This window comes from Sodiomyces alkalinus (assembly GCF_003711515.1).
Source record: "Sodiomyces alkalinus F11 unplaced genomic scaffold SODALscaffold_1, whole genome shotgun sequence".
Lineage (NCBI taxonomy): Eukaryota > Fungi > Ascomycota > Sordariomycetes > Glomerellales > Plectosphaerellaceae > Sodiomyces > Sodiomyces alkalinus.
This window is the reverse complement of record NW_021167079.1, coordinates 6,531,642-6,552,995: the sequence shown is the minus strand read 5'-3', so window position 1 is coordinate 6,552,995 and position 21,354 is coordinate 6,531,642. Positions and strand designations below refer to the sequence as shown.

Here is a 21,354-nt window from a genome sequence, read left to right as displayed (position 1 = left end):
CACGAGTAGTACCATGCCTAACTCAGCTAGCTACTGTGAAGAACAAATCACCCATTCCGTTCCCTGAAATTGCCAGACAGCCCCATTCTAAAGTCTGCGAAGATGTGGCACAATCTGAATCCTCCCTTACTGACCAAATGGAAAAAAGAACGACAGCCTAAGGTCTCCTGCCTTGTTCTGGCTGCCCGACGACAAAAGATAAGAGGAAGCGAAAAACGGCCAGAAGTCAAGTCTAACTATGTCCCAGGTCATCCTAGGCCTGTTTCTGACTTCGTCTTAACCCTAAGCCATAAGCTGGCAGCCTATGTCTAAGTTCACATAATCTCATCCTCCATGGGCGCGTCGCCGTTTGTAGGAGCAGGAGCAGCTGCGGCGCCATTGGTGTTCTCGGTCGCAGGAGCATTGTTAGCAGATTCAAAGTAGTCGGCCATCTCGGAATCCAGCTCCTCGGCCGTCTTCTTGGCGGGTCTGCTGTTGCGCGGGCGGCGAGTCTTGCGACCTCGAGCACCGGCATTCGCCACAGCACTCTTCGCACCATTAGCGTTGTGCTTATCCGAAGCAGCAGACTTCGGCTGCACCTTGGGTTGCCTGCCGACTTGTTAGAGAAAGTCATGAGTGTCGAGCCGTGGAAGTCTTTGACATACGTGGTGCGCTCAGCGAGGCTCTTCGGCTGTGGGATGACGTTGGCAGCCTGGGCAGCGGCGACAACAATCTCAATCTGGAGAAGTTAGCAGCAAGCACCAACGATACTCTTACAGATCCGACTTACTTTGATGGGGCGACCATCAACCAGAAGACCATTGAGCTTCTGAAAGGCCTTGCTAGCGCCATCCGGCTTGTGAAAGGTCACATTGGCGATGCCGCGGCTGACCGAGTTGGGCCCATAGGAGAGCTCAACCTTCTTGATAGAACCGACCGCCTGGGCAAAATATTCCTGAGGGAAACCCCATGTTAGTATTTGAAAGGGTGGGAAGTAATGTTCGCTGATCGTCGACGCCAAGTTTCGCGGGAACCAAGACCGTCCGAGCACAGGAGTCCGGCGACGAGCAGAGCAGTGAGCGTGAGCAGCGGTACAGCCGAATTCCGTATGGGTCCGATGCCGGCCGAACCAGTAGCAGTGTCCGCCGACACCTCCGGTGACGCTATCCAAAGCAGCCAACAAGCGCTTATCCACCAACACTCCCCTGAAATATCGAGTTCATAGCCAATGCCAACATGCCCCCGGGCGCGCCCATTGATACGCGGCAGATGTCTAGAAGATCGGAACCCATCCGGTATGTATCTATGCAGTATCGACAGCACATCGATCAAGCTCGCTGTTGCTCACTGCTATGCTCGCTAGAAGCCATCATGCGAAATTGCAATCCAATCGGGAGAAAACCCAGATGCCAACTCGTAGCAACCTCGTGTTGGTTATATCGCCTGCATCCCATGTGTCCAGTCTCTGCTATCAGGCTCCAGAGGTGCTGACCAGGCTACCTCGAGTCTCTGACTATGCGCGAGAGGGATACGCTCAACTTCCGTTCATCGCACCATCTTCCAGGTTGCGAAATGTAGGGAAGGAGTTTTGAGGCGTCTCGACAGGCTCCAGCGAGGGGTGGTTGAATCAACATCCTTTTGCGATGTTTCTCGATCTGGCGCCGATAGAAGGGATACGAGCGAAGAAAACAGGCCGAACAGAGATCCAAGGTCGTAGGAGCCTCAACGGCGACATACCTTAATTTGCTGCTCGTTTACATCCTTGGGCTACAGGGTGTTAGCTTCGGTAAAGTTGGTTGCGAGAGGCTTGTAGACTGGAAAGTCTCACCAGGTTGTTCACGATTATCTTGCTTTCACCAGTGTGGGGTGTAGCCTTGGCGGGAGTAGGCTTATTGGCCGCGACGCGCGCGGCCCTCGATGTCTTCTGAACACCGCCAACGGGCGCAGTTGTTGCGGGACGGCCAGCAGACTGACGTTGCGACCTGCGGCGAGTTCCGGCAGACTTGCGACGAGTCGAAAGGATCTCGTCGAGAGACTGGTCGAGCTTGCCTGACATGGTGTTGACGGGTTGGTCGGAATCTAAAAGGGAAATCGGCGTTGCCTTGATGAAAAGGAAAGGCTGTTATGAAATGCTAGCAGCTTGTTGATCGCTGCAGTTGGCGAGCAGCTAAGTAATTATGCCGCCTTGGAGAATGGTCTTGCAGAATGCGTCTGTCTCTTCCGTTGGCTTGGGCGATGAAATAGAATGGTCGAATATTGTGGAAAAAGAGAGTGGGTAGGTTATGTAAACGGTAAAAGCGGTTTGTAACAAAAAGCGCAGGAGAAAGTAGAGCAGAGGAAGGAGATTATTGAATGGGAGAGACTGGGTTGGCTGGGATGTGGATTGATGAGGGTTTGGCAGGAGGGAGAGTTGGGGGAAAGGGAAGGATGCGAGACAGGAAGGAGGCGACCAGCCTTTTCTGCCTGGTCGCGCCAAACAGCCAAACAATGTAATTAGGTGGTAATCAGCTAGATACCTAGGTACCTACAGGCTTCGTGCCTGCCCAACCAAATTCTTCATGTGGGTGGCACACTCTGGTGTTTTTATTTAGCCACCAATGCAGCCAGTACGGTACTCCCGTATCCGTACCTTATTACACGGGCATTGTTTATCATGATTGTGGCTGTGCATCTGTTTCAACGCAGCCAGCAAGGCAACAGATCAAGAGCGGCACCTCCTTACCTTGCACTATAGAAACATCACAAGGGCAGCATCACAAAGAAACGGAATCCCCAACGACGCGAATAAGGTGATGTTGATGGCCTTATCAATGCCACGGTCTCGCGCAGGGGCCTCGCCGAAGCTATCTCGGGGAAAGGTATAGACCCGCATCTCTAAACAGTCCTTGAAAATCACGAAAAGCACCGGTACTCCTTATTCTCCAGCTAGTAGCACACGGTAGCGTAGGGTATGTTCTTATTTGCGCCCGTTCCCCTGCGTGTAGTTGTGCTGCAGGTGATAGTTGCGCCAAATGATGGCTTTCGAGGTATATTGCAAAAGTTTGGTCGTAGTCCACTCCATCTCGTGTGCAGATCAAACCTAGCCGGAAGCTGTGACTTTGGCCGAATTCGTAGCTTGTGACTTCTGAGATGCCTTGCCGTCGTCGTCAGCATTGACTTCCAGGTAGTGGTAGACCACGATCAAGGCCATGGCTGTGGATCCCAGAAAAATGGCCAGTTGATACAGGTCCGAATCGGAAATCATGATGGACAATGTGATCGGTCGTGTGATTGAGGATTTGGCTTGAACTCAAGAGACGGCGGAGTTGGACGGGGGGCAGTGCGTGGGTGAGGTTGAGTGTGGCGAACTGTCTCCTCCGGGCCTATTGAGAGTATAGTCAGCGCTGAAGTCGAAGGTGTTAGAAGCGGTTCTATTGCGTACCTTTGAGTCAGGCGAGGTGCCTACTCCGTGGTTGTGGTTGAATTAATTAGGTGCACGTTGGCAATGGAATCTTGACAGTCCAAGAAAGATGGCTCTAAAAACAAGACGCTCCATCCATACGGGTACTCTGGATCGGTACGGGATAATTACAGGACAGGTTGTTAATAAACAGACCATATGTAGTTATTACGGTTACGTAACGGGTGTCAGATACAGCGTAACTTTTATTTTATTTTATTTATTTTACGCTGTATCTGACACAGTACCTTACTTACCTTACCTTAGGCGCTTGACATACAGTGCAAATATGTTCATTCAGGATATTATTACTGTACCTATCCGTCGAGTACCTAGAACGGCCCCGGTCACCCCGCCTCACGTGACCCTCTGACATGACTTCATGTTACGGGTGAATTTCTTATTTTGGGCTTGGATTAACGGTCACAAATTCCCACTTCTCTGAACTCCTCCACTCCGCCCACATTCGACCGCCATCGCCGCAATAACAACGAAACCTCGAGTTCCATCCTCTGCCCAACTCTGTATCCTCGTCTATTTTGCATTGGCAGCGTATCTGTCAACATTCATCACGATGCCGCCCAAGAAGGTTGAGAAAGGAGGCAAAAAGCCTGCCACCCAAAAGGTTGTCGAGGACAAGACCTTCGGCATGAAGAACAAAAAAGGCGGTGCCGCTCAAAAGCAAATAAAGCAGATTGTTGCTCAAGCAAAGTCAGGTGGAACCCCGGAACAGAAGCGGAAAGAGGCCGAAAAGGCTGAGAGAGCGAAAGAGAAGAAGGCGGCAGAGGATGCCCAGAGGGAGGCGGAGGCACTTCTTAATAAGCCTGCTCAAGTCCAAAAAGTCCCCTTCGGCGTCGACCCTAAGACAGTCGTCTGTATCTTTTACAAGAAAGGCAACTGTGAAAAGGGCAAGAAGTGCAAGTTCTCCCACAACCTCGAAGACGAACGAAAGACGGAGAAGAAGAGCCTGTACCAGGATACCCGTCAGGATGAGGAGGAAAAGAAGAAGACCGAGACCTCAGCGGACTGGGACGAGGAGAAACTCCGATTGGTCGTTCTTTCGAAGAAGGGCAATCAGAGGACGTCCACCGATAAGGTCTGCAAGTATTTCATTGAGGCCATCGAAGACGGAAAATACGGCTGGTTCTGGGTATGTCCCAATGGAGGGGATAAGTGCATGTACAAGCATGCTTTGCCACCTGGGTAAGTTCTTCGTAAAGTCTCTCCACTCCAATGCGTCGTGCTGATGTCTTCTCGTAGCTTTATCTTGAAAACCAAGGAGCAACGGGCAGCGGAGAAGGCTCTGCTGGACAAGTCTCCACTCAAGACCCTTACCCTCGAGGAATTTTTGGAATCCGAACGCCACAAGCTCGTTGCGCCTCTCACCCCGGTCACACCCGAGACCTTTGCGAAGTGGAAGAAGGAGCGCCTGAGCAAGAAGGCGGCCGAGGAACAGGCGAAGCGGGCCAAGGAGGCTACCGGTCGTGCCATGTTCGAGAGTGGATCCTGGAAGTTGGATGACGACTTGGACGACGACGATGATGGCGCATTGAACCTGGAAAAGCTACGCGCGGAAACTGAGGCATTGCGCGAAAAGAAGGAGGAGGAGAGATTGGCTACGCTCTACGGGACTGGTACCGTTGACACCACAGACACACCGAACGGCGAACCATCGGGATCTTGAGGCGACAATAACATGCGACTTACTGCCTAGAAATATACGACGCCGGAACCGCACCGCGCACGAGGCCGATTCCGAGCACCCGCCCTAGCGGGTTCTTTCGGCGGCCCAAAGCGGCATGAATCAGAAGGCGGTCTCTGATCGACGGACGCGTCTACTTGCATCAGACGAACGAAGTATGACTCTTTCCCCAGAAACGAATACTAGATGGCCAATTACACACACCTTCCATCGGAGGAGAACATGTCAAGCTACAGGTCCAATCGACGCCCTCAGACGGCGAGTTGTGCACTTATTCCTTGGCAGCCCATTCTGCCTTCTGCCATGCTTCCCGTGTAGGCTCATCTCCACTGCAGCCGGAATCACTTCAGAATTTTTCTACAAATGGCCGCGTATCGATTTCATGCGTGAATCCGGAGCGATGTTGGATGTGCAGATGCCAATAATCCTCGGCGATCTGTGGCGCCAGTATGTTAATAGAGCTTAGGGAAAGTTGTGCATGGTCTGTTCTGGTTAGTTAGCTCACCTGCTCGGGTTTGATCTTGCCATCTTCGACACCATTGTTCATAACCAGGTCCTTGCCCCAGGGGGTGTCAATCCCTCCGTCGATGATAGCGTGGGCTACATGGACACCTTTAGGGTGAAACTCGCGTGCCAGGGACTGGCCGAGGGCGCGCAGTGCAAACTTGCCAGCGGCAAAGCCCCCGAAGTACGCTGATCCTCTGACAGATGCTGTAGCCCCTGTGATGATGAGCGTCGGGGGGTAAAGGGAGTCAGGGACTGATTCGAGCAGCATTGGCAGGGTCTTCTGTGCGAATGCGAAGAAGCCGCGTCTAGTGGTAAGAGTGAGTGAGTGTGCTCTCTTAAAAAGTCACATCATGTTGGGCACGTACGGCGCGGCGTCAAGGCTGGCGTCCAATTCTTCCAGCTTCAGATCCAAAAACGGCTTTCTTGTGAAGCCACCGTTGACGTTGTAAATGGCGGCAGCGAGCTTGCTGCCGGGCAATGTCTGGCTGATGGTCTGGAAGGCCGAGTCCAAAGCGGCCTGGTCCGTGGCATCGGCCGTAATGCCAATGGCCCGTCCCCCAGAGCTATTGATTTCGGAGACGATGTCATTATAGCTCTCCGGCCTGCGGGCGAGAAGCACAACGGGGTATGCCTTGGCGAAGCGAATAGCGGACGCTCGGCCTTCGAATTCCGTATCAGAGAAGGGTACTGATTTGGAACAAGGTTAGAGAATACGTGCCTGTTCCGGAACCAGCGCCGGCTATGATGGCGTAAAAGGTCTTAGAGGCCATGTTGAAGACGGTGAATCTGCGGATGTGGTTACAGACGAAACTGCGAGAAATTCGGAAGCAAATAAACGATGTTCTGCTCGTTGACAAGGGAGATAGTGGCAATATGGCAATACGGTCGTCAACTGTTGCGGGGGATCACACGATGGTAATCAGAGGAGATCAGCTGCCCACATTCGCCACCTGTTTAACTTTTGTTCCTTCTTAGATACGTAGATATGAGGGGCACAACCTGACAGGTTCCGAGATGGGAAACTGGCCTTGGTTTATACGCGGGAGTAGAGTGAGAGGAAACAGGTGAGATATCAAGCATGGATGACGCCTTCGGAACCTGGAAGTGAATTAATAATTGCGGTTCGTTGTACACTTGAGCTAGGAAAGCCGGATTTGTAATTTCAAGAACTGTCCGAAGTCCGCCGAGATGCTTAGCCCAACATGGTCGAGTTACCACGCGGGTAGTTAGGTAAGGTTTAGGAGTATGCAAGGACAAAAGAGTGACATGTCACATGGTGGAATGACTAGACCCACATAAGGTACATACTTGACAGTTGGTGGTTTTAAGGCTACCTTACTAAGGTACAGTGGGTAAGCAATAATTTCGGTATATTTTAAAGATCAAGTGATTCGTTACTTTTGCAAGATAATATGGGTTTGCCCTGATAGAAAAGTGTTCCCTAAAAGCTTCGAAGCATTCTACTTTAGGTTATCCCGAAACTTTTGCTCACTCACTATACATAATATATGACAAGCACCATATTATGTGTGCTTAGGAGAGGAAAAGAGATATGCTCTATCCTCGGCTAGAGCGTCGGAGATCTGACTACACTAATGTTGTAGTCTGATTGGCTGGTGGAAGTAATCACGTGACTACCCGTAACACGTAATCACCTCGTACGGTACCAGGTACGACACTTTTGGCACTGCAAGTTAATCCGCAGGTCGGTCTCATCCAACTTTAGACGCGTTCATCGCGATAGGCTGACCGACTTCACGTACGTGAACAAGACGAAATTGAACAGGCCACTTCAAACATGCCTCCTAGCCTAGTCAAGAAAAGCAAGCCGAATAATAAGTCCGGACTAGGACAGGGACGACAGTTAGGCCTCGACTCATTTTTCCGCCCCGCTGCTGCGATCAGCACAGGCGCAGGAGCTTCAGCGGCAAAATCGATATCGAAATCAAGCCCTCGTAAACAACGATCACCCTTTCCACCAAATGCCCCCCAAACACCGTCAGGCTCTCGCATTGCCGTTGTATTAGGCTCTCGCCCGAGAACAGGACCCGCCAGCGAGCATCGTCGGGTCGAAGAAGATGCGGAGGACGAGAAATTGACCTCCGATTTCCAGGTCATTTCAGACCTTTCACCCCAGTTTCGTCGCCTAGTCGCCCAGGCTACACAGCCCATCAGTATTGCCAAACCAGTACCGCCAAGGACAACTACGACTACAACAAATGAGTCACAACCACCCGCAAAGCGACCACGAGGTCGCCCCAAGGGCTACCGGCCCAGCCTAGTACGCAAGGGTCTCCAAAGCAGCTCCGGCGGCCCTGCTAGGACTGCAAGCGCCGTTGCCTCGACACTTAGCTCTACTACGGCTGCAGACGACGGCGCAGACGCTCGACGACGGCGCAACCAGGCTGGTACGGTATCGTACATCCAACCCAAGCGGCGCGGGAGGCCGCCCAAAGCGCCGCCGCTGAAGCCGAGGGAGGTCTACGAGTCACTGAAGCCCAACTTCATCCGCTTCGTCTGCGAATGGGAAAGGTGTCCCGCGGAGCTCCACAACCTCGAGACACTGCGACGGCATCTCGCGGTTGTGCATGCGCGACAGGAACCGGCCGCGGGGTGCCGGTACGCCAAGTGCGCCACTGCCCATGATGCCACGGCGGGAGGACACCAACCGCCGTCACCAGGAACAGGGGTTACGCCTACGATGACGGAGGACGAGTTGCGGAGACATCTCGAGGAGGTACACGTCCCGCCCGTGTTATGGCAGGCCGGAGACGGGCCGAGCGTGACAATGACGCTGTACGCGCCGGACGATGGTAGCGGATCGCTGCCGAGGTATCTGTTCGACAAGGAAGGGAATCAGGTCACGCCTTCCGTGCGGGAGCAAAAAGTGGAGGACGTGCTCACGAGGCAGCAGAACCGGCGGAGACTCAAGGCACTATTGCTGCTACGGGACCAGAACTTGCCGAGCGAAGAAGAGGATGGGGATGAGATGGACGAGGGCGGGGGGACGACACATAACTATTTGTCCCCGATGATGACGTACAAAGAAGGTGGAAGATGAACTGACATTCGGCCGCCGTCCCCGTGGCCTCATATGTATTCTACAGCACAGATGAAGTGAGCGTTGGTATGGAGGAGTATATACGTAGTCAAGGGATGATGGAGAAAGGAGACGGGGGAAATTGATCAGCCGATGTATTATTATTCGGCCGTGTCCTTGGATTTTACGATTAATCCTGTTGGCTTATGAAATGCGGCCAACCCTTTCAGCCGGTGAGAGATGGCAAGTGCAGCGGTCTCTCAAGGATGGTTAAGAGCATCATGACAAGAAATCACCGAGCGGTCTCATCACCTAGGACGACATGAATATCTTGAGGTCGGTATTTGGCGAAGAGACGGCAGATAATTACAAGGCGCGTTACTTTGGGTGTGTCTGATTTTGGCGGGTTCGGTTGATGTTAAGATACCGGCACTGAACAGTTTAACATTGAAAGGTCGCTCCATGAATTCCAGGCCACGGCATTCCTTAGCAGAACCATTTCTGCTTTCCGAAGACATGCGTGAGACGGGTGTCCAGTAGGGCAGAAGGCGGTACGATCTTGGTGTCAGTGATTAGGTAACCTGGGTGGAGTCGAGATGACTGTTTCGTATGTGATGGGGCACACAGGGTGGATCTGGCTATGATGCTATCACATCGAACAGATCATGGGAAGAAAAGGCAGAAGAAGGCAAAGAGAAAGACGAGGAGTAGAGAAATGATCGGCTATTAATCTTCATAGTTCTTGCTTAATTAGCATCGGGAAAGAACAGAAGAAGCAGTCATATAATTACTGTAGCCAGTTTGGCAATTGGATGTGTAAGCCAACCAAGGAAGGTGGCTTGAGGTGGATTGAGGTGGTATTCGTACTTCATATGGAGTAATAATGAAGGGAATGTATCCGTACTACACGTGTATATGGAGTACGACTACGAATATCCCGTACTTCGGACGTACCTTACCGTACGCTATGGCGATACGACCTGCTTGATAAGGTAGGGTGCTAGGGGGTGGGCCATGGAAGTGCAACCGTCTTGTTTGACGCTCCAAAATAACCCCACAGGATGCATCACCATAAGGTACCTAAGGCTAAGGTATCGTAGGTACGGTAGTCCGAACTGCGTAACTTTGTACGAAGTAGTAGGTATGGTGTAATTGTTAGTGAAATTCTTATTGTAAGTTAAGGGTAAGGTAGTCTACTGCAAGAATAGAATTTAGGGACCAGAACCAATGGGGAAGCTCAAGAATGCGGTATGCTGGCATATTCCGGGCCCAAGGGAAGAAAGATGGAAGCGAAAAGACGCGTGAAAATGTCCGCCCCTCTCATCTGCCAAGTGGAAGCCCCCCTGACGCTTGGGAAGTTGTCTGGTCTGGATTCCCTGGTCTTTGATTGGTAATACATAGATTTGAATGGCGGTATCAACTACCTCTTCTTACCACCACGCTAGGTCGGGCTGCCGTGTGCCCAGTACCTTCCATCCATCACAGAGCGATCGCGACTTACTTCCAGGTTATTGTCGCCTCCTGGTTGTCACTTGCGCTAAACGAAGTATCTCATTCTCCGTCAAAGTCCAGTCCATTCCCGTCCCCAAACCCAGGTTTCCGACACCCCCGGCCGCCCATCCTGCTTTGCTTCGCATCCATCCTCCCCAGTTGGATGTCCCGCCCACCGCCGTCCATCCATCCCGGTTAATTACCATCCAGCATCTCACCTCCCCTCTTCCCTACCATCACGCTATTCTTCTACCAACTTCCCGCTACCTCTCGCCTCACCCGCAGCATCGGATCGGATCAACCTATTCAGGCATTTGTAATTGCATACATAGCAATCGCCATAGCTGTCACGATCGCCAGCTAGAATTGGACCTGTAGCTTGTTCCATTGGCCCAACGGCTCCCGTTCGACGACCCATCTCAGCTTCCTCGTCTCTTGCCCGAGCCATGGCATCCTCGGTCGCATGACCGCCCCCCTATTTCGAGATGCCGTCCACGAAACCCCACGCCGGAAGCGCATCCTCGCCCTTCAATCAGAAGTTGAAAAGTTTCTTCCGAATCCAAGGCGGCGCGGCCCGGGACACAGCCAGGGATAAAACCTCGCCGCATGGCGGCGTCAACAGTTGTAATTCCAGCCTCAACACCCAGAACGGCAACACCAGCGGCAGCAAGCCCGACTTCAAATCCATCCGCAATACCAGTTTCTTCAAGACCACCGTCGGCCGTCTGAGGTCCACGACTACCCTCAGCGAGGGCAATCCCCTCGATGAGACCCTCAGCCCTACCGCCCACGCCAATCCCTACTTCGCCCATCAGGGACAGCCTGGCCTACGCCATCACAATGACGGCTCCGTGCCTCCTAGCCCGCCCGACACCCCCAGTCTCATCATCGCCAAACCCGGCTCAGCCAGCAATTGTGCCGATCCGAGTCAGCAACCCACAAATGCCACCCGCGAGGAGTTAGCCAGGAAGCTTAGGAGAGTCGCCAGCGCTCCCAACGCCCAAGGCCTCTTTTCCAAGGGCAAAGGCGCCGCCGAACGCCCTGCCACTGCTGAGCTCGGCAAGGATCCCCTCGTCGTGGACAAGAATTCCGGTACCCTCGAGCTTGTCGGTTCATCCGGTGCTGCCGCCTCCTCCACGACTGCCGGCCGTACGGCCACCTCGTCGTCCACCGCCTCGGCTCTTCAAACTCATCCCGACCATGACATCCTCACCACACTGCCTCCACCCGTCCCCAATCCCCTCGCTTTCCGGAGGACCTACAGCTCGAATTCGATCAAAGTTCGCAACGTCGAGGTTGGACCCGAGAGCTTCGATAAAATAAAGCTCATCGGTAAAGGCGATGTCGGCAAGGTCTACCTCGTACGGGAGAAGAAGAGCGCCCGCCTCTATGCTATGAAGGGTGCGTTTTCTATTTGTCCATTTTGTTTTCTTTACTTGACTTACGGCTGGCTTCCTTCCTACCTTTCTCTTTTCTATTCTTCATTTTCGACAACCTCTTCCTCCGCCTTACACCTCCGATAGCCTTGCTCTGTCATATCATTGTGACACGAATGATCCTTTACTAACCTTGTGTTGCATTTCGACAGTTCTTAGCAAGAAAGAGATGATCAAACGAAACAAGATCAAGAGAGCCCTCGCCGAACAGGAAATCCTAGCCACGAGCAACCACCCTTTCATCGTCACACTGTATCATTCCTTCCAGTCGGAAGACTACCTCTACCTGTGCATGGAGTACTGCAGCGGTGGCGAGTTCTTCCGCGCTCTCCAAACCCGGCCTGGGAAGTGCATCCCCGAAGACGATGCCCGGTTTTACGCCGCTGAGGTCACCGCGGCCCTTGAGTACTTGCACCTCATGGGCTTCATCTACCGGGACCTCAAACCCGAAAGTGAGTCGCGACTCGGGGACTTGATCGAACATGGGGGGGGGGTTTCGCCAGCGCAACGTCTTCTAACCTGACTCGTCAGATATTCTCCTCCATCAGTCCGGTCATATCATGCTTTCGGACTTCGATCTCTCCAAGCAGTCAGATCCGGGCGGAAAGCCAACCATGATCGTCGGCAAGAACGGAACAAGCCAGTCTTCGTTTCACATCGATACTCGATCGTGTATTGCGAACTTTCGAACCAACTCGTTTGTCGGTACAGAGGAGTATATTGCGCCCGAAGTCATCAAGGGTAGTGGGCATACCAGTGCGGTGGATTGGTGGACGCTTGGCATCCTGATCTACGAAATGCTATACGGCACCACCCCATTCAAGGGCAAGAACCGTAATGGGACATTTGCGAACATTCTCAGGGAAGATATCCCGTTCCCGGATTCGGCTGGCAGCCCTCAGGTCTCCAAGTACGTTTCGGCAGTTGCAGATCAGAGGTCTCTTTACCTTGTGGAACACCAACTGACTCTTTCTCTCTTTGTTTTCCTGTTTAGCCTATGCAAGTCCTTGATCAGGAAGCTTCTCATCAAGGACGAACACCGAAGACTCGGTGCCAAAGCCGGCGCCTCGGATATTAAGGCACATCCTTTCTTCCGAACCACGCAGTGGGCGCTGATCCGGCACATGAAACCACCCATCATCCCCAGCCAGGGCCGCGGTATTGACACGGTTAACTTCCGTAACGTCAAAGAGAGCGAGAGTGTGGATTTCACCGGAACTCGTCTGATGAATATCAAGGGTGTTCCCTTGGACAGTGGACTGACCACTCCCGGCGGCGAAGTGGTAGACCCCTTTGAGGAATTCAACAGCGTTACCCTTCATCACGATGGGGACGATGTCCATGGTCACGCTCACAGCTATCACCACTAGTCATAGTATAACGCCCAAAAGCAAATCTCCAGACTCGATGCCCAAAGAAGGTTTTACAGTCAAAACCTCCCTGCATGGTTCAGCACCGTTACGAAGAAAGTAAAAATCATCGTCCACCCAAGGCACTCTCTGCCCAGGGTAGGGGTCTGATGTCTCCGATTATCTTTGGCTGTTCCTGAAGGCGAAAACGAAAAGGGATTCTACAGGAAGAAAACAAATGCGTTTCGGCTATTCATTACCATGCTACCGACGTTCATTTAGATTTGGTTTCGATCTGAAGGAGCCAGGGAGCACCACTCGCGAGTGTGTTACAGATGGAAAGGGGGTTGGGTGGCACAACCGCTCACAGGTATCACGGCGGCCAGCGTCGGAGTGGCAACCCCCTCCTTTCACGCATTTCTCACGCTAGCATTGACCTCGTGTTTTTTTCTTTTCTTCTTTTTTTTTCGTGACTATCGTAGGAGTTAGCTGTGTCTGGCGTTTCTTTTGAGGAGACTATGCAAGAAAAGAGGAAAGAGGAGAGAAGAAGGGGTTGGGAACTGGGTCTTCGTATGGTGGTCCTCCCCCACCCTGCCATTGTACACGGAGAAACATAAAACATTTGTGCGGATTTAGAACCTTGTTGTTTGTTCCTTGCCTTTCTCTTCCATCGCATCGCAGAGATTCATCCCAGAACCGCTGCGAGGCGTTGCCTGGTGTCTGGGAAACAAGTTATTACACCTGCGGAGTAAGCCAATGTTGAGAACAAACGGTCTCGTCTGACGAATGATGCGGAGACGCTGTGGCATCTTGTCACTCCCGAGGCGTTTGCGGCTTCTTCCAAGTCCATTTTGTAGGTAGTCTGGCCGGACTTAATACCTTGGTGGCTGCACCGGGAGGCCGGGCCAAGCTGCGGCCTGCAGCAGTGGCCTATCGATTGTGGGGTTTAGCTGTTTGGCTGCCAAAAAGGTACGGTACCTCTGATGCACCACTCGCGGGGTAGAAAGCTCACACTGCACCCCTTCCCCGTACCTGCCTTAAGCTTCTAGGTAAGGTACCCAGTTCACTCAGAACGCGCCGAGTCCGAGTTGATCAAGAGCACCGCGCTTCCATATCCCTTCACTGTTCCTCTCATAGCCCGGCGTGTGAAGAGGATAGGCTGAGCATCGTCATGGATATCAGTCACGACTCGAATTTGCTCACGCAGCCAGACCTGACACCTCTGGAGCAGGAGGTCCTCGAGGAATACGAGAAGCTCGCAGAGAACATGAAAACGGTATGCTAACGTCTTGGAATGTATTCAATCTACTTTTCTCTTCTGCTTTGCTTTTCATTTTCAATCACCTTCTCCTCTAACTTGGGCTGGGGGCTCTCTCCCGTAGCTGGCTTCCATCCTCGATACCCTCGCTACCCAACCAAGCACCGAAATCCTCGACGGCCTCCGCGAGTTGGAGCGCAAGACAAGTCTCGTATTCACACTGCTCAAGGCTAGCGTGTACAGCATTGTGTTGCAGCAAGAGATTGATTATGGCGGTCAGCCGGGTGGTGGGACCAGTGCCGAGGAGGATGGCTGATAGTTGAGACGACGGCGACGGGCACTACAATAGGCGCAACGAAACTTGTAAGACACGCCTACAGACCATGATATTTGCGAGAGAGGCACAGAGGAGCCCCTTCCCGAACCCCTCCCGCCCAAGTGTCTTCCGATGACATTGCGATGTGAATCTATCGACAGACAACCCGCAACAATGGCGAGAACCATGAACAACATCGCGATACGGCGAGTTTACCAGGCGACGACATAGAGAGGAAAGAAAACAAGACGAATAGTCGGTCACCCACACGGACCATGATATCTGTGAAAGCGCATTGCGAGACCGGCTGGGGGAATATCTAGGTATGGTTATTGCATAGTTACAAGAAATTGTACAGGGATGGTGGTGGTCGTCCGATGGTAATACAAGAACAACACCCCCACCGGAAAGTTTTTAAAAATACAGCCATCTAGTATACAGCACCGCCATAGTACACCTTGCGCACATCCACCAGCTTCTTGCCTCGGCCGATGGCAATCTGTTCCGGGTCGGGCTGATTCATCAGAGCTTCGTAGCACGCCTTCGCCGTGTTGAGAGGGTTCCTCGATCGAGGGATCTTCGCCGACAAATCGTGGATGCCTGCCAGACGCGCCATTTCAAAGATGCGATGTGACACGCGGAGACCAAAGCCTGGTGGAAGGTTCATGTTAGCATTTCTAGAATTGCTTTCTTTTTTTTTTTTTTTTTGCGTGTGTGTGTGTGTGTGACCGTCGATCGTGTTGGGGACGGGAGAGAGGGAAGAGAGAGAAGAGAAGAGAGACAAACCGGGAGGGCGAGAACGGAGCTGCACCACGGTACCCGACACCTTAGCCTCTACATTGCCGTAGATGGTCCGGTTCTCGTACCGCCGAACAGGTCGCATGTTTCGAATGGCCAGCAACTCGGCCGTAGTCCGCGCAATGTCGCCATCGGTCGACTTGGCGAGACCGATCCCTAGTCGTCCGTCGCCATTGCCCGCCGCCACAAGAATGCTGACGCTGCGGATTTTGCCCAGACGCGTCTGATTGTGCACGTATCGGCGGACAAGGACCTTGCGCGGCATGGCGATGATGTCCTTGACGGCCATCCCCGTCAACCGCTTCACCTCCTGATAGATACCGGCATCGTCCAGTCCCTCGTCCGCCGGGTCGACTGGCGGTTTGTACAAGCCCTTCACGCCTTCCACCTTGCCCAGCTGGGGCGCCACCGCCGAGTTGTTCATGTCGCCATGGGCTTTCTTCCAGTAGTCCAGCTTGCTGCCTTCCAGAGGGTTGGTCTCCAAGCTGAGCTGCTCCTGGAGCTCCTTGTAGAACTCCTCATCGATTTGGTTCCACCATTTCTCGCCCGCGGGCGTCGGCGTCGACTTGGCTTCGGCCAGAGCCTCTGCCGCCTTGTAACCCTCGTCGTTTTCACCCTCGATAATGTACTTGCGTCGTAGCTCGGCGTTATTCTCAAGATCCTTGAGCTCCTCTTCGGTAAAGTCGATCTCCGAGGGATTCGTCTCCTTGACGCGACGCAGCGCCCGCGCCACTGCCTTCCCAATGGTGTCCTTCATCTTCACCTCGGCCTTGTCGGCGAGCTTGTCGATGTAGGCATCCACCCATTCCTGGTGTGGGAGGAACTTGACTTCTTCTGGGGGCGCGGTGGTCTTGGGCCTGGAATCAATGATGGGTTGGATGGTCGAGAAATCTTCCAGGTAAGGCATTCGATAAGGGTCGTCTCGTAATCGGCCTTGAATAGCGAGATCCTTCGCGTCGACAGCCTCCTCGCCTGCCAAAATGGCCTCGTACTGCTCAAGGGTGTACTTTCCCCTCAAGGCTGCCTTCTCCTCGTCCGTGTACTCCGGAAACGTCTTTGTGGCAAAGGACTCCAGTTTCTTAGGGTCGGTCAATCCCATCTCTTCGGCCTTGATATTCCTGAACCTCGATCTCCGCTTTAACCTGCTGGCCGAGGTCTGGAAAGAACGGCTGGGACCCGCCGCCGGGGCGCTCGAGACCGACTGCCGTAGGCATCTGGAGAGGACGCTCCGGGCCGGGCGTACCGCGTTCATGGCTGCGAGTTATCGATCCCAAGGCTTGCGCCTGTCTAGATCTAACGGCTGTTTAGGAGCCGTCGCTCGATAGAACTGGCGAGAATGCCGGGCTGTTTACAGTATGTCAAAGTTCCAATGGCTGTCGCGAACTCTCCAGCAATTTTTTGGGACGTGAATGGCCCCACAAGCCAGAACGACACCGTCTCCTGGTTGGGTCCTGGTTGGTCCCAAATTCAATCCAGAATCACATGACCATATTATGATGACTAAGTAAAACTTTCCCCTTTTCATCTAGTCGTTCCGGGGTACGGAGGTACGGGTATGAATAGGTAGGACTACCTTACCGAGTACAAGCTGTACGCATCTCAACGGGATCGTTTTCTGGGTTTCGAGAACCTTGAAATGTCCCTTCAACTTCCGAGCTGTTCCCTACCAAAGCCATCATTCGTGCGTCAAAATGAACGTCGGCGAAGAAGATATTCTTATCGGGATTGGGGATGGCTCGCTAAGGTACCTAGGTACTGTAATCAGGATGCTTACCATTGGAACTTTCCAGGGCTCGCAAATCATTCGATTTGTCGATGCGTCGCCATGGTGAAACGAAGCGGAGCGGCCCCTTGTTTTCCCTAACCGCCTACGATGTCGCAGCTTTCCCACTTGAATAGGCTCAGTGACATCGTCGTTCACGTGTTTCTTGTCCAACCGCGTTGCGACCTTGACCGTTTCGTTCCTGGCCCAGTGGCTGCTGTTCTTTTTCATCCATCCCAGCTCGTTAATTTCAACTTCTCACATTCCTTTCTTTCTTCATATTGCCGTGCGATATTACCCAGTCTCCCAACACAACCTATCTTCACCCGTGACAGGCAGGCAGGCTCTACCTGTGGCTCTCGTTTTCCCGTCATTTGCTATCTATATATATATATATATATATATTTATTTTCATTTTCTTATTTCTTTTTAATATTTGCTCCCGGGCGCAACGAATTCATCTTTCACCCGAGCTCCTCGCAAGACGCCTCGTGGTTCGGGTCCAAAGTTCTCGTCGTATCTGCTCCACGCATATCACGGCCAAGACTCCTCCCTCCCTCAATTCGTCACTGGACGCATTTTCGACCTCTCTTCACGTCCAGCTCGCACATACACGGCCAATTTCCCGTTAATTCGCACTTCTGAGCTCTTCCCCCCAGCTGCCTCAGACACCATGGGCCAATTCGACTTCATGAAGTCCATCGGTGCCACCGATGAAGCAGTCGCCGTCCTCAACGATCAGCCATACTTGTTCACTATCCTCGTCGTCGTCCTCGTCGCCCTCATCATACAAGGCGTGCTTATCTGGTACATCCACTACGCAACCATGAAACCGGAACAGAAGAAGAAGAAAGAAAAGAAGGGCGACAAGAAGGAGGGTGGCAAAAAATAAAGGGCTTTACACAGGGGAGGAGAACATCAAGCTGTCTGAGTTCGGCTGGTCGAGAGCCACCACTCCAAAGCAATTCACATGCCAGATCGTATTAGATCTCTCAGGCGATCCTTTTCCCACGGCACGGGTTTGGCATTCTGCAGTGGAAGGACGATCGACCAACAATTTCCCACAACCTCTTGGGGGCCAAGTTTGGCAATCTAGTGCAGCGGCATCTTCTGTCTCTCTCCGAACTCTATCGTTGTTATGCATTACAATGCTTGGAAGAAATTATTAAAGGATCCGATCCAGAGAACCCAGAGAGGCAACGGACATTTGTCATATCGAAGGCTAGGCGCCTGCAAACAGCGATGCGAATTGCCAAATGTTGCAATAAGTCACTGGTAACAGAGCTCTTCAAACGTCTACCTGATGTGGATAACTGCGGAACCCATCAACAACCTGGTCTTGTATAGTGTGTGTGGCACCATTGATCTTGGAATATATCCTCCCCCTTGTCGTCGGAAAAGTCGCTCCAGGGACTTGACCATCGCGTATTATACTCATGCATATCGGATGTGCCGTCAATCCCAATCCCTCCTCCATCTTCTTCCGTTCCGTCGTCTGAGCAATCCTGCCAGTCGTCTGACCATGGGACGCCGTCGGTGCTGCTCTCAGTCGCGATATCTTGGTCTCTACCGCTAGATCGTTCCTCGATAAATGTAACAGGTATGTCAGTCAGGTCGCTGCCATCCTCTTGTCGCATGAGGTGGTGGGAGTTCTGTGATGTCAGGGGTGTCTCCGTCTTGTTGTCATCTTGGTCAGTCCAGTCGTCCCAGGAATCCCACCCAATATTCTCACTCGAAAACCACGATGAATCGAAAGGCCATTCATCATGGGCTTTGGGATTGCCGCAGTCCTCTTCAATTTCACATTGCAGCTCAGCTATCTCATCTCTTGAGACGTAGGCCTCCTCTGAGGAGACACTTGCGGGCCATCCGTCCCACAATACGGGCAAGGCTGTCGTTTGAACCATCAAGTGATGGCCATGCCGCCTTGGCCTTGGATCGTCCCTGATGTTACTGGCCCTGGCATGTGGTGTAGAGCGAGCCAGTCTCGTGGATACCGGCATTAAGCTACTGGACAAGACCAACTTCCAGAGCTTGCTTTCCAACTCGCCCCCATCGTTCTCAGTTTCAACTTGTCCTTGAAAGATTTGTCGTCCGCGGCTAATGGATTCGGAGACAGATTTGTTCATCGGTCTGGATGACTGTGATTGAAGGAAATTCGCCAGATTGAATGAGATTTTGGGCAATAGCGTTGCTCGCGTCGAAATGGCCTGAGAATTATTAACACGATTGATCACGTATCCTGTTGACTAGGGGCCATCGTACGGTTAGATATCCCGTATCGAACACTGACGGGGCTAGGATACTAAGCGGAGGGGGCAGCTTCTGCTTGCGGAGTTTGACCCCCCTACCCCCTCGTCGTATGCCGACTAAAAGGTATAGCATGCCGGCCTCTACCAGCCTCAGGCTCCATGAAGACCTGCAAACATCGTCGGCAAAGGTGCGTCTCGTTTCGCAAAAGAAACCGCCGAGAACGGGACGACAAGGTGACTAGCCTTGGGGTTCGCGTTCTAATCGATTTTCTTGGGCCTGTCTGTCCAGAGTCGGGACATATCGGCTGGTAGTAGGGGATGGGAATTCGATGGCGCATGAAGATGTTTCTCGGGACAATGGGACTACCTTTGGGTAATTATAAAAATAGACGGAGCATGTAAGTCGCTGAAATGTTGCTGTAGGCGCTCCAATGGGCGTCAGAAGGCTGGATGCAAGATCCGGATGGCCGATGATGAATACCATCGTGTTGCTGCGCAGCTGGTTGTCCGGATAACGAGTTAGTTGAAGTCCTAATCGAGCCCAGAGCTATGAGTTTCAAAAATGTTATTACGAGTACAGGCTATCTAGTGCGCTGAAGCAAGGAACGGACCAACCTTGAGGTTCTCCAGGAACGTTGCTATGTGCTCTACAAGCCAAGACAAGGCGATGTCCGGGCCGTCGTTAGAGTCTTCGAGAAGTACTGTGAGGTAGAACCGACAGATGCCCGTACGTGCTATCCAGAGTTCACCCGACTGAACGAGACGCTTCATCTCATCCAGATCATTGATAGATCCGAAAAGATCAGGGAGGTCAACTGAAATGATGGGACTGAGAATCATTGACGTGTTGGAATCGGTATTATCGGAGAGAGTAAACGGCTCCAGCGGGAAAGAACGAGGTGCCATGAGGAGTATTCGAACATTCTTTTGCGACCAGCAATGAAACCTACCGCGTCCATATTTCGTGTGTTTAAGCAAGATGGAAAGGGGGGGGGGGGGGCAGGGGAGGAGAGAATGGGCGAGGAGAGAACATGGACTGGACACAGCTCAAAGGAAGGTGTACTTAGTACCCGCGTGTTATCACGAAGTACTTCGTGAGATTTGCGGGGGTTACCGGCCGTTGGTACTGGCACGTTCCAAGAATGACTACCTTAACCTACGGTAAGGTACCTTCCCTTTTACCTCAGGTAACCTAGAGGTAGAATACCTGGTAGGTACAGAAACACCCGAAGGCGTGGGAGGAGGAAATAGGTAATAAGAACCGAATAACCAAGTGCCCTAGTCGGACTAACCCCACCCAAAACAAAAGCGTGAACATGACGAGAACCTCCACGGGGGCTTCTTCCCAGAGTACTTACTATTCAACCCCTTGTCGGTCAGAGCTCCCGTCTAGACGAGATAGGATTCTCTGCCCCCCACATGATTCTCAAAGTTCACATGACGGTGAGATTCTTAGAGCACATTATTAAATTTGGCAATTACGTTGCAAGTTCGTTATGTTCGTCATCACCAGCCATGACAGAAATACCCCCTTCTCCCCATGCCACAGGAGAAGGTTTGGTTAAGAAAGCAAAGTAGAGAAGAAAAATAAAGCCCGTGATATCCGTTCCAATGACCAGTCACCCCCTGATTGTCAATCCGGTCTCTCAAGATCTGAACGACATATACCGATACATCAGGACATGATGGCTCATGACTGACCGTCGAAGAGAAAGAAACGGTATGAAGTGTTCGGTCCCTGTGGAAATGGGTGACTCATAGAGACGACGATTAACTGGGGCCAGAAGAGATCTCATAGGAGCGCCACCGGTGCTTTACAGGAGCAGGACCGCAACGCCAGCAATGGCAAGGAGACCGGCAGCGGGAACTGCATTCAGATGGGCGGACTGCGAGGGTCAGTTAGCAAGGGACGTGTCACGAATTCAAATGTAGAATATTTACCGAATCATCGTCTTCTTCAGCATCTCCATCCGCTGAAGGGGTGCTAGTAGCAGCATCGCCGGTCTCGGTCTCTGTCTCTGTCTG

The 21,354-nt window shown here is 52.4% G+C and overlaps 10 protein-coding genes across 10 annotated transcripts; 4 read left to right on the top strand and 6 right to left on the bottom strand.

Moving 5' to 3' along the window:
* Nucleotides 1-62: 62 nt before the first annotated feature.
* Nucleotides 63-2,394, bottom strand: SODALDRAFT_327704 (hypothetical protein). The gene is made up of 5 exons (XM_028610502.1): nucleotides 1,808-2,394; nucleotides 1,717-1,746; nucleotides 770-934; nucleotides 645-718; nucleotides 63-588 (listed from the first exon to the last, which is right to left on the bottom strand). The coding sequence occupies exons 1-5, from the start codon at nucleotides 2,033-2,035 to the stop codon at nucleotides 315-317; spliced, it is 771 nt and encodes a 256-aa protein (XP_028471314.1). The 5' UTR covers nucleotides 2,036-2,394; the 3' UTR covers nucleotides 63-314.
* A 541-nt stretch (nucleotides 2,395-2,935) lies between these two features.
* SODALDRAFT_375676 (hypothetical protein) lies at nucleotides 2,936-3,927 on the bottom strand (the record flags this gene model as incomplete). Its single annotated transcript, XM_028614761.1, has 5 exons — nucleotides 2,936-3,040; nucleotides 3,077-3,171; nucleotides 3,269-3,341; nucleotides 3,457-3,470; nucleotides 3,846-3,927. The coding sequence occupies 5 exons, from the start codon at nucleotides 3,925-3,927 to the stop codon at nucleotides 2,936-2,938; spliced, it is 369 nt and encodes a 122-aa protein (XP_028471313.1).
* A 65-nt stretch (nucleotides 3,928-3,992) lies between these two features.
* Nucleotides 3,993-5,102, top strand: SODALDRAFT_266457 (hypothetical protein; the record flags this gene model as incomplete). The annotated part of the gene is made up of 2 exons (XM_028607488.1): nucleotides 3,993-4,621; nucleotides 4,679-5,102. 2 exons carry the CDS (start codon nucleotides 3,993-3,995, stop codon nucleotides 5,100-5,102), a joined length of 1,053 nt encoding a protein of 350 aa, XP_028471312.1.
* On the bottom strand, nucleotides 5,091-6,807 carry SODALDRAFT_327701 (short chain dehydrogenase). Its single transcript, XM_028610501.1, has 4 exons — nucleotides 6,346-6,807; nucleotides 5,993-6,287; nucleotides 5,626-5,932; nucleotides 5,091-5,556 (listed from the first exon to the last, which is right to left on the bottom strand). Exons 1-4 carry the CDS (start codon nucleotides 6,395-6,397, stop codon nucleotides 5,467-5,469), a joined length of 744 nt encoding a protein of 247 aa, XP_028471311.1. The 5' UTR covers nucleotides 6,398-6,807; the 3' UTR covers nucleotides 5,091-5,466.
* Nucleotides 6,808-7,354: 547 nt separating this feature from the next.
* On the top strand, nucleotides 7,355-9,143 carry SODALDRAFT_327700 (hypothetical protein). The gene has a single exon (XM_028610500.1). It carries the CDS (start codon nucleotides 7,426-7,428, stop codon nucleotides 8,686-8,688), a length of 1,263 nt encoding a protein of 420 aa, XP_028471310.1. The 5' UTR covers nucleotides 7,355-7,425; the 3' UTR covers nucleotides 8,689-9,143.
* A 1,357-nt stretch (nucleotides 9,144-10,500) lies between these two features.
* On the top strand, nucleotides 10,501-13,164 carry SODALDRAFT_40727 (serine/threonine protein kinase, AGC family). The gene is made up of 4 exons (XM_028615343.1): nucleotides 10,501-11,559; nucleotides 11,747-12,046; nucleotides 12,126-12,504; nucleotides 12,589-13,164. Exons 1-4 carry the CDS (start codon nucleotides 10,644-10,646, stop codon nucleotides 12,962-12,964), a joined length of 1,971 nt encoding a protein of 656 aa, XP_028471309.1. The 5' UTR covers nucleotides 10,501-10,643; the 3' UTR covers nucleotides 12,965-13,164.
* A 1,375-nt stretch (nucleotides 13,165-14,539) lies between these two features.
* On the bottom strand, nucleotides 14,540-16,714 carry SODALDRAFT_305599 (hypothetical protein). The gene is made up of 2 exons (XM_028609010.1): nucleotides 15,304-16,714; nucleotides 14,540-15,168 (listed from the first exon to the last, which is right to left on the bottom strand). The coding sequence occupies exons 1-2, from the start codon at nucleotides 16,565-16,567 to the stop codon at nucleotides 14,948-14,950; spliced, it is 1,485 nt and encodes a 494-aa protein (XP_028471308.1). The 5' UTR covers nucleotides 16,568-16,714; the 3' UTR covers nucleotides 14,540-14,947.
* A 367-nt stretch (nucleotides 16,715-17,081) lies between these two features.
* On the top strand, nucleotides 17,082-17,969 carry SODALDRAFT_355712 (hypothetical protein; the record flags this gene model as incomplete). The annotated part of the gene is made up of 3 exons (XM_028613848.1): nucleotides 17,082-17,143; nucleotides 17,215-17,429; nucleotides 17,551-17,969. 3 exons carry the CDS (start codon nucleotides 17,082-17,084, stop codon nucleotides 17,967-17,969), a joined length of 696 nt encoding a protein of 231 aa, XP_028471307.1.
* Nucleotides 17,970-18,311: 342 nt separating this feature from the next.
* Nucleotides 18,312-19,627, bottom strand: SODALDRAFT_40647 (hypothetical protein). Its single transcript, XM_028615341.1, has 2 exons — nucleotides 19,343-19,627; nucleotides 18,312-19,287 (listed from the first exon to the last, which is right to left on the bottom strand). Exons 1-2 carry the CDS (start codon nucleotides 19,460-19,462, stop codon nucleotides 18,403-18,405), a joined length of 1,005 nt encoding a protein of 334 aa, XP_028471306.1. The 5' UTR covers nucleotides 19,463-19,627; the 3' UTR covers nucleotides 18,312-18,402.
* A 128-nt stretch (nucleotides 19,628-19,755) lies between these two features.
* SODALDRAFT_40611 (hypothetical protein) lies at nucleotides 19,756-20,336 on the bottom strand. Its single transcript, XM_028615340.1, has 2 exons — nucleotides 19,945-20,336; nucleotides 19,756-19,860 (listed from the first exon to the last, which is right to left on the bottom strand). Exons 1-2 carry the CDS (start codon nucleotides 20,233-20,235, stop codon nucleotides 19,849-19,851), a joined length of 303 nt encoding a protein of 100 aa, XP_028471305.1. The 5' UTR covers nucleotides 20,236-20,336; the 3' UTR covers nucleotides 19,756-19,848.
* Between the last annotated feature and the right edge of the window lie 1,018 nt (nucleotides 20,337-21,354).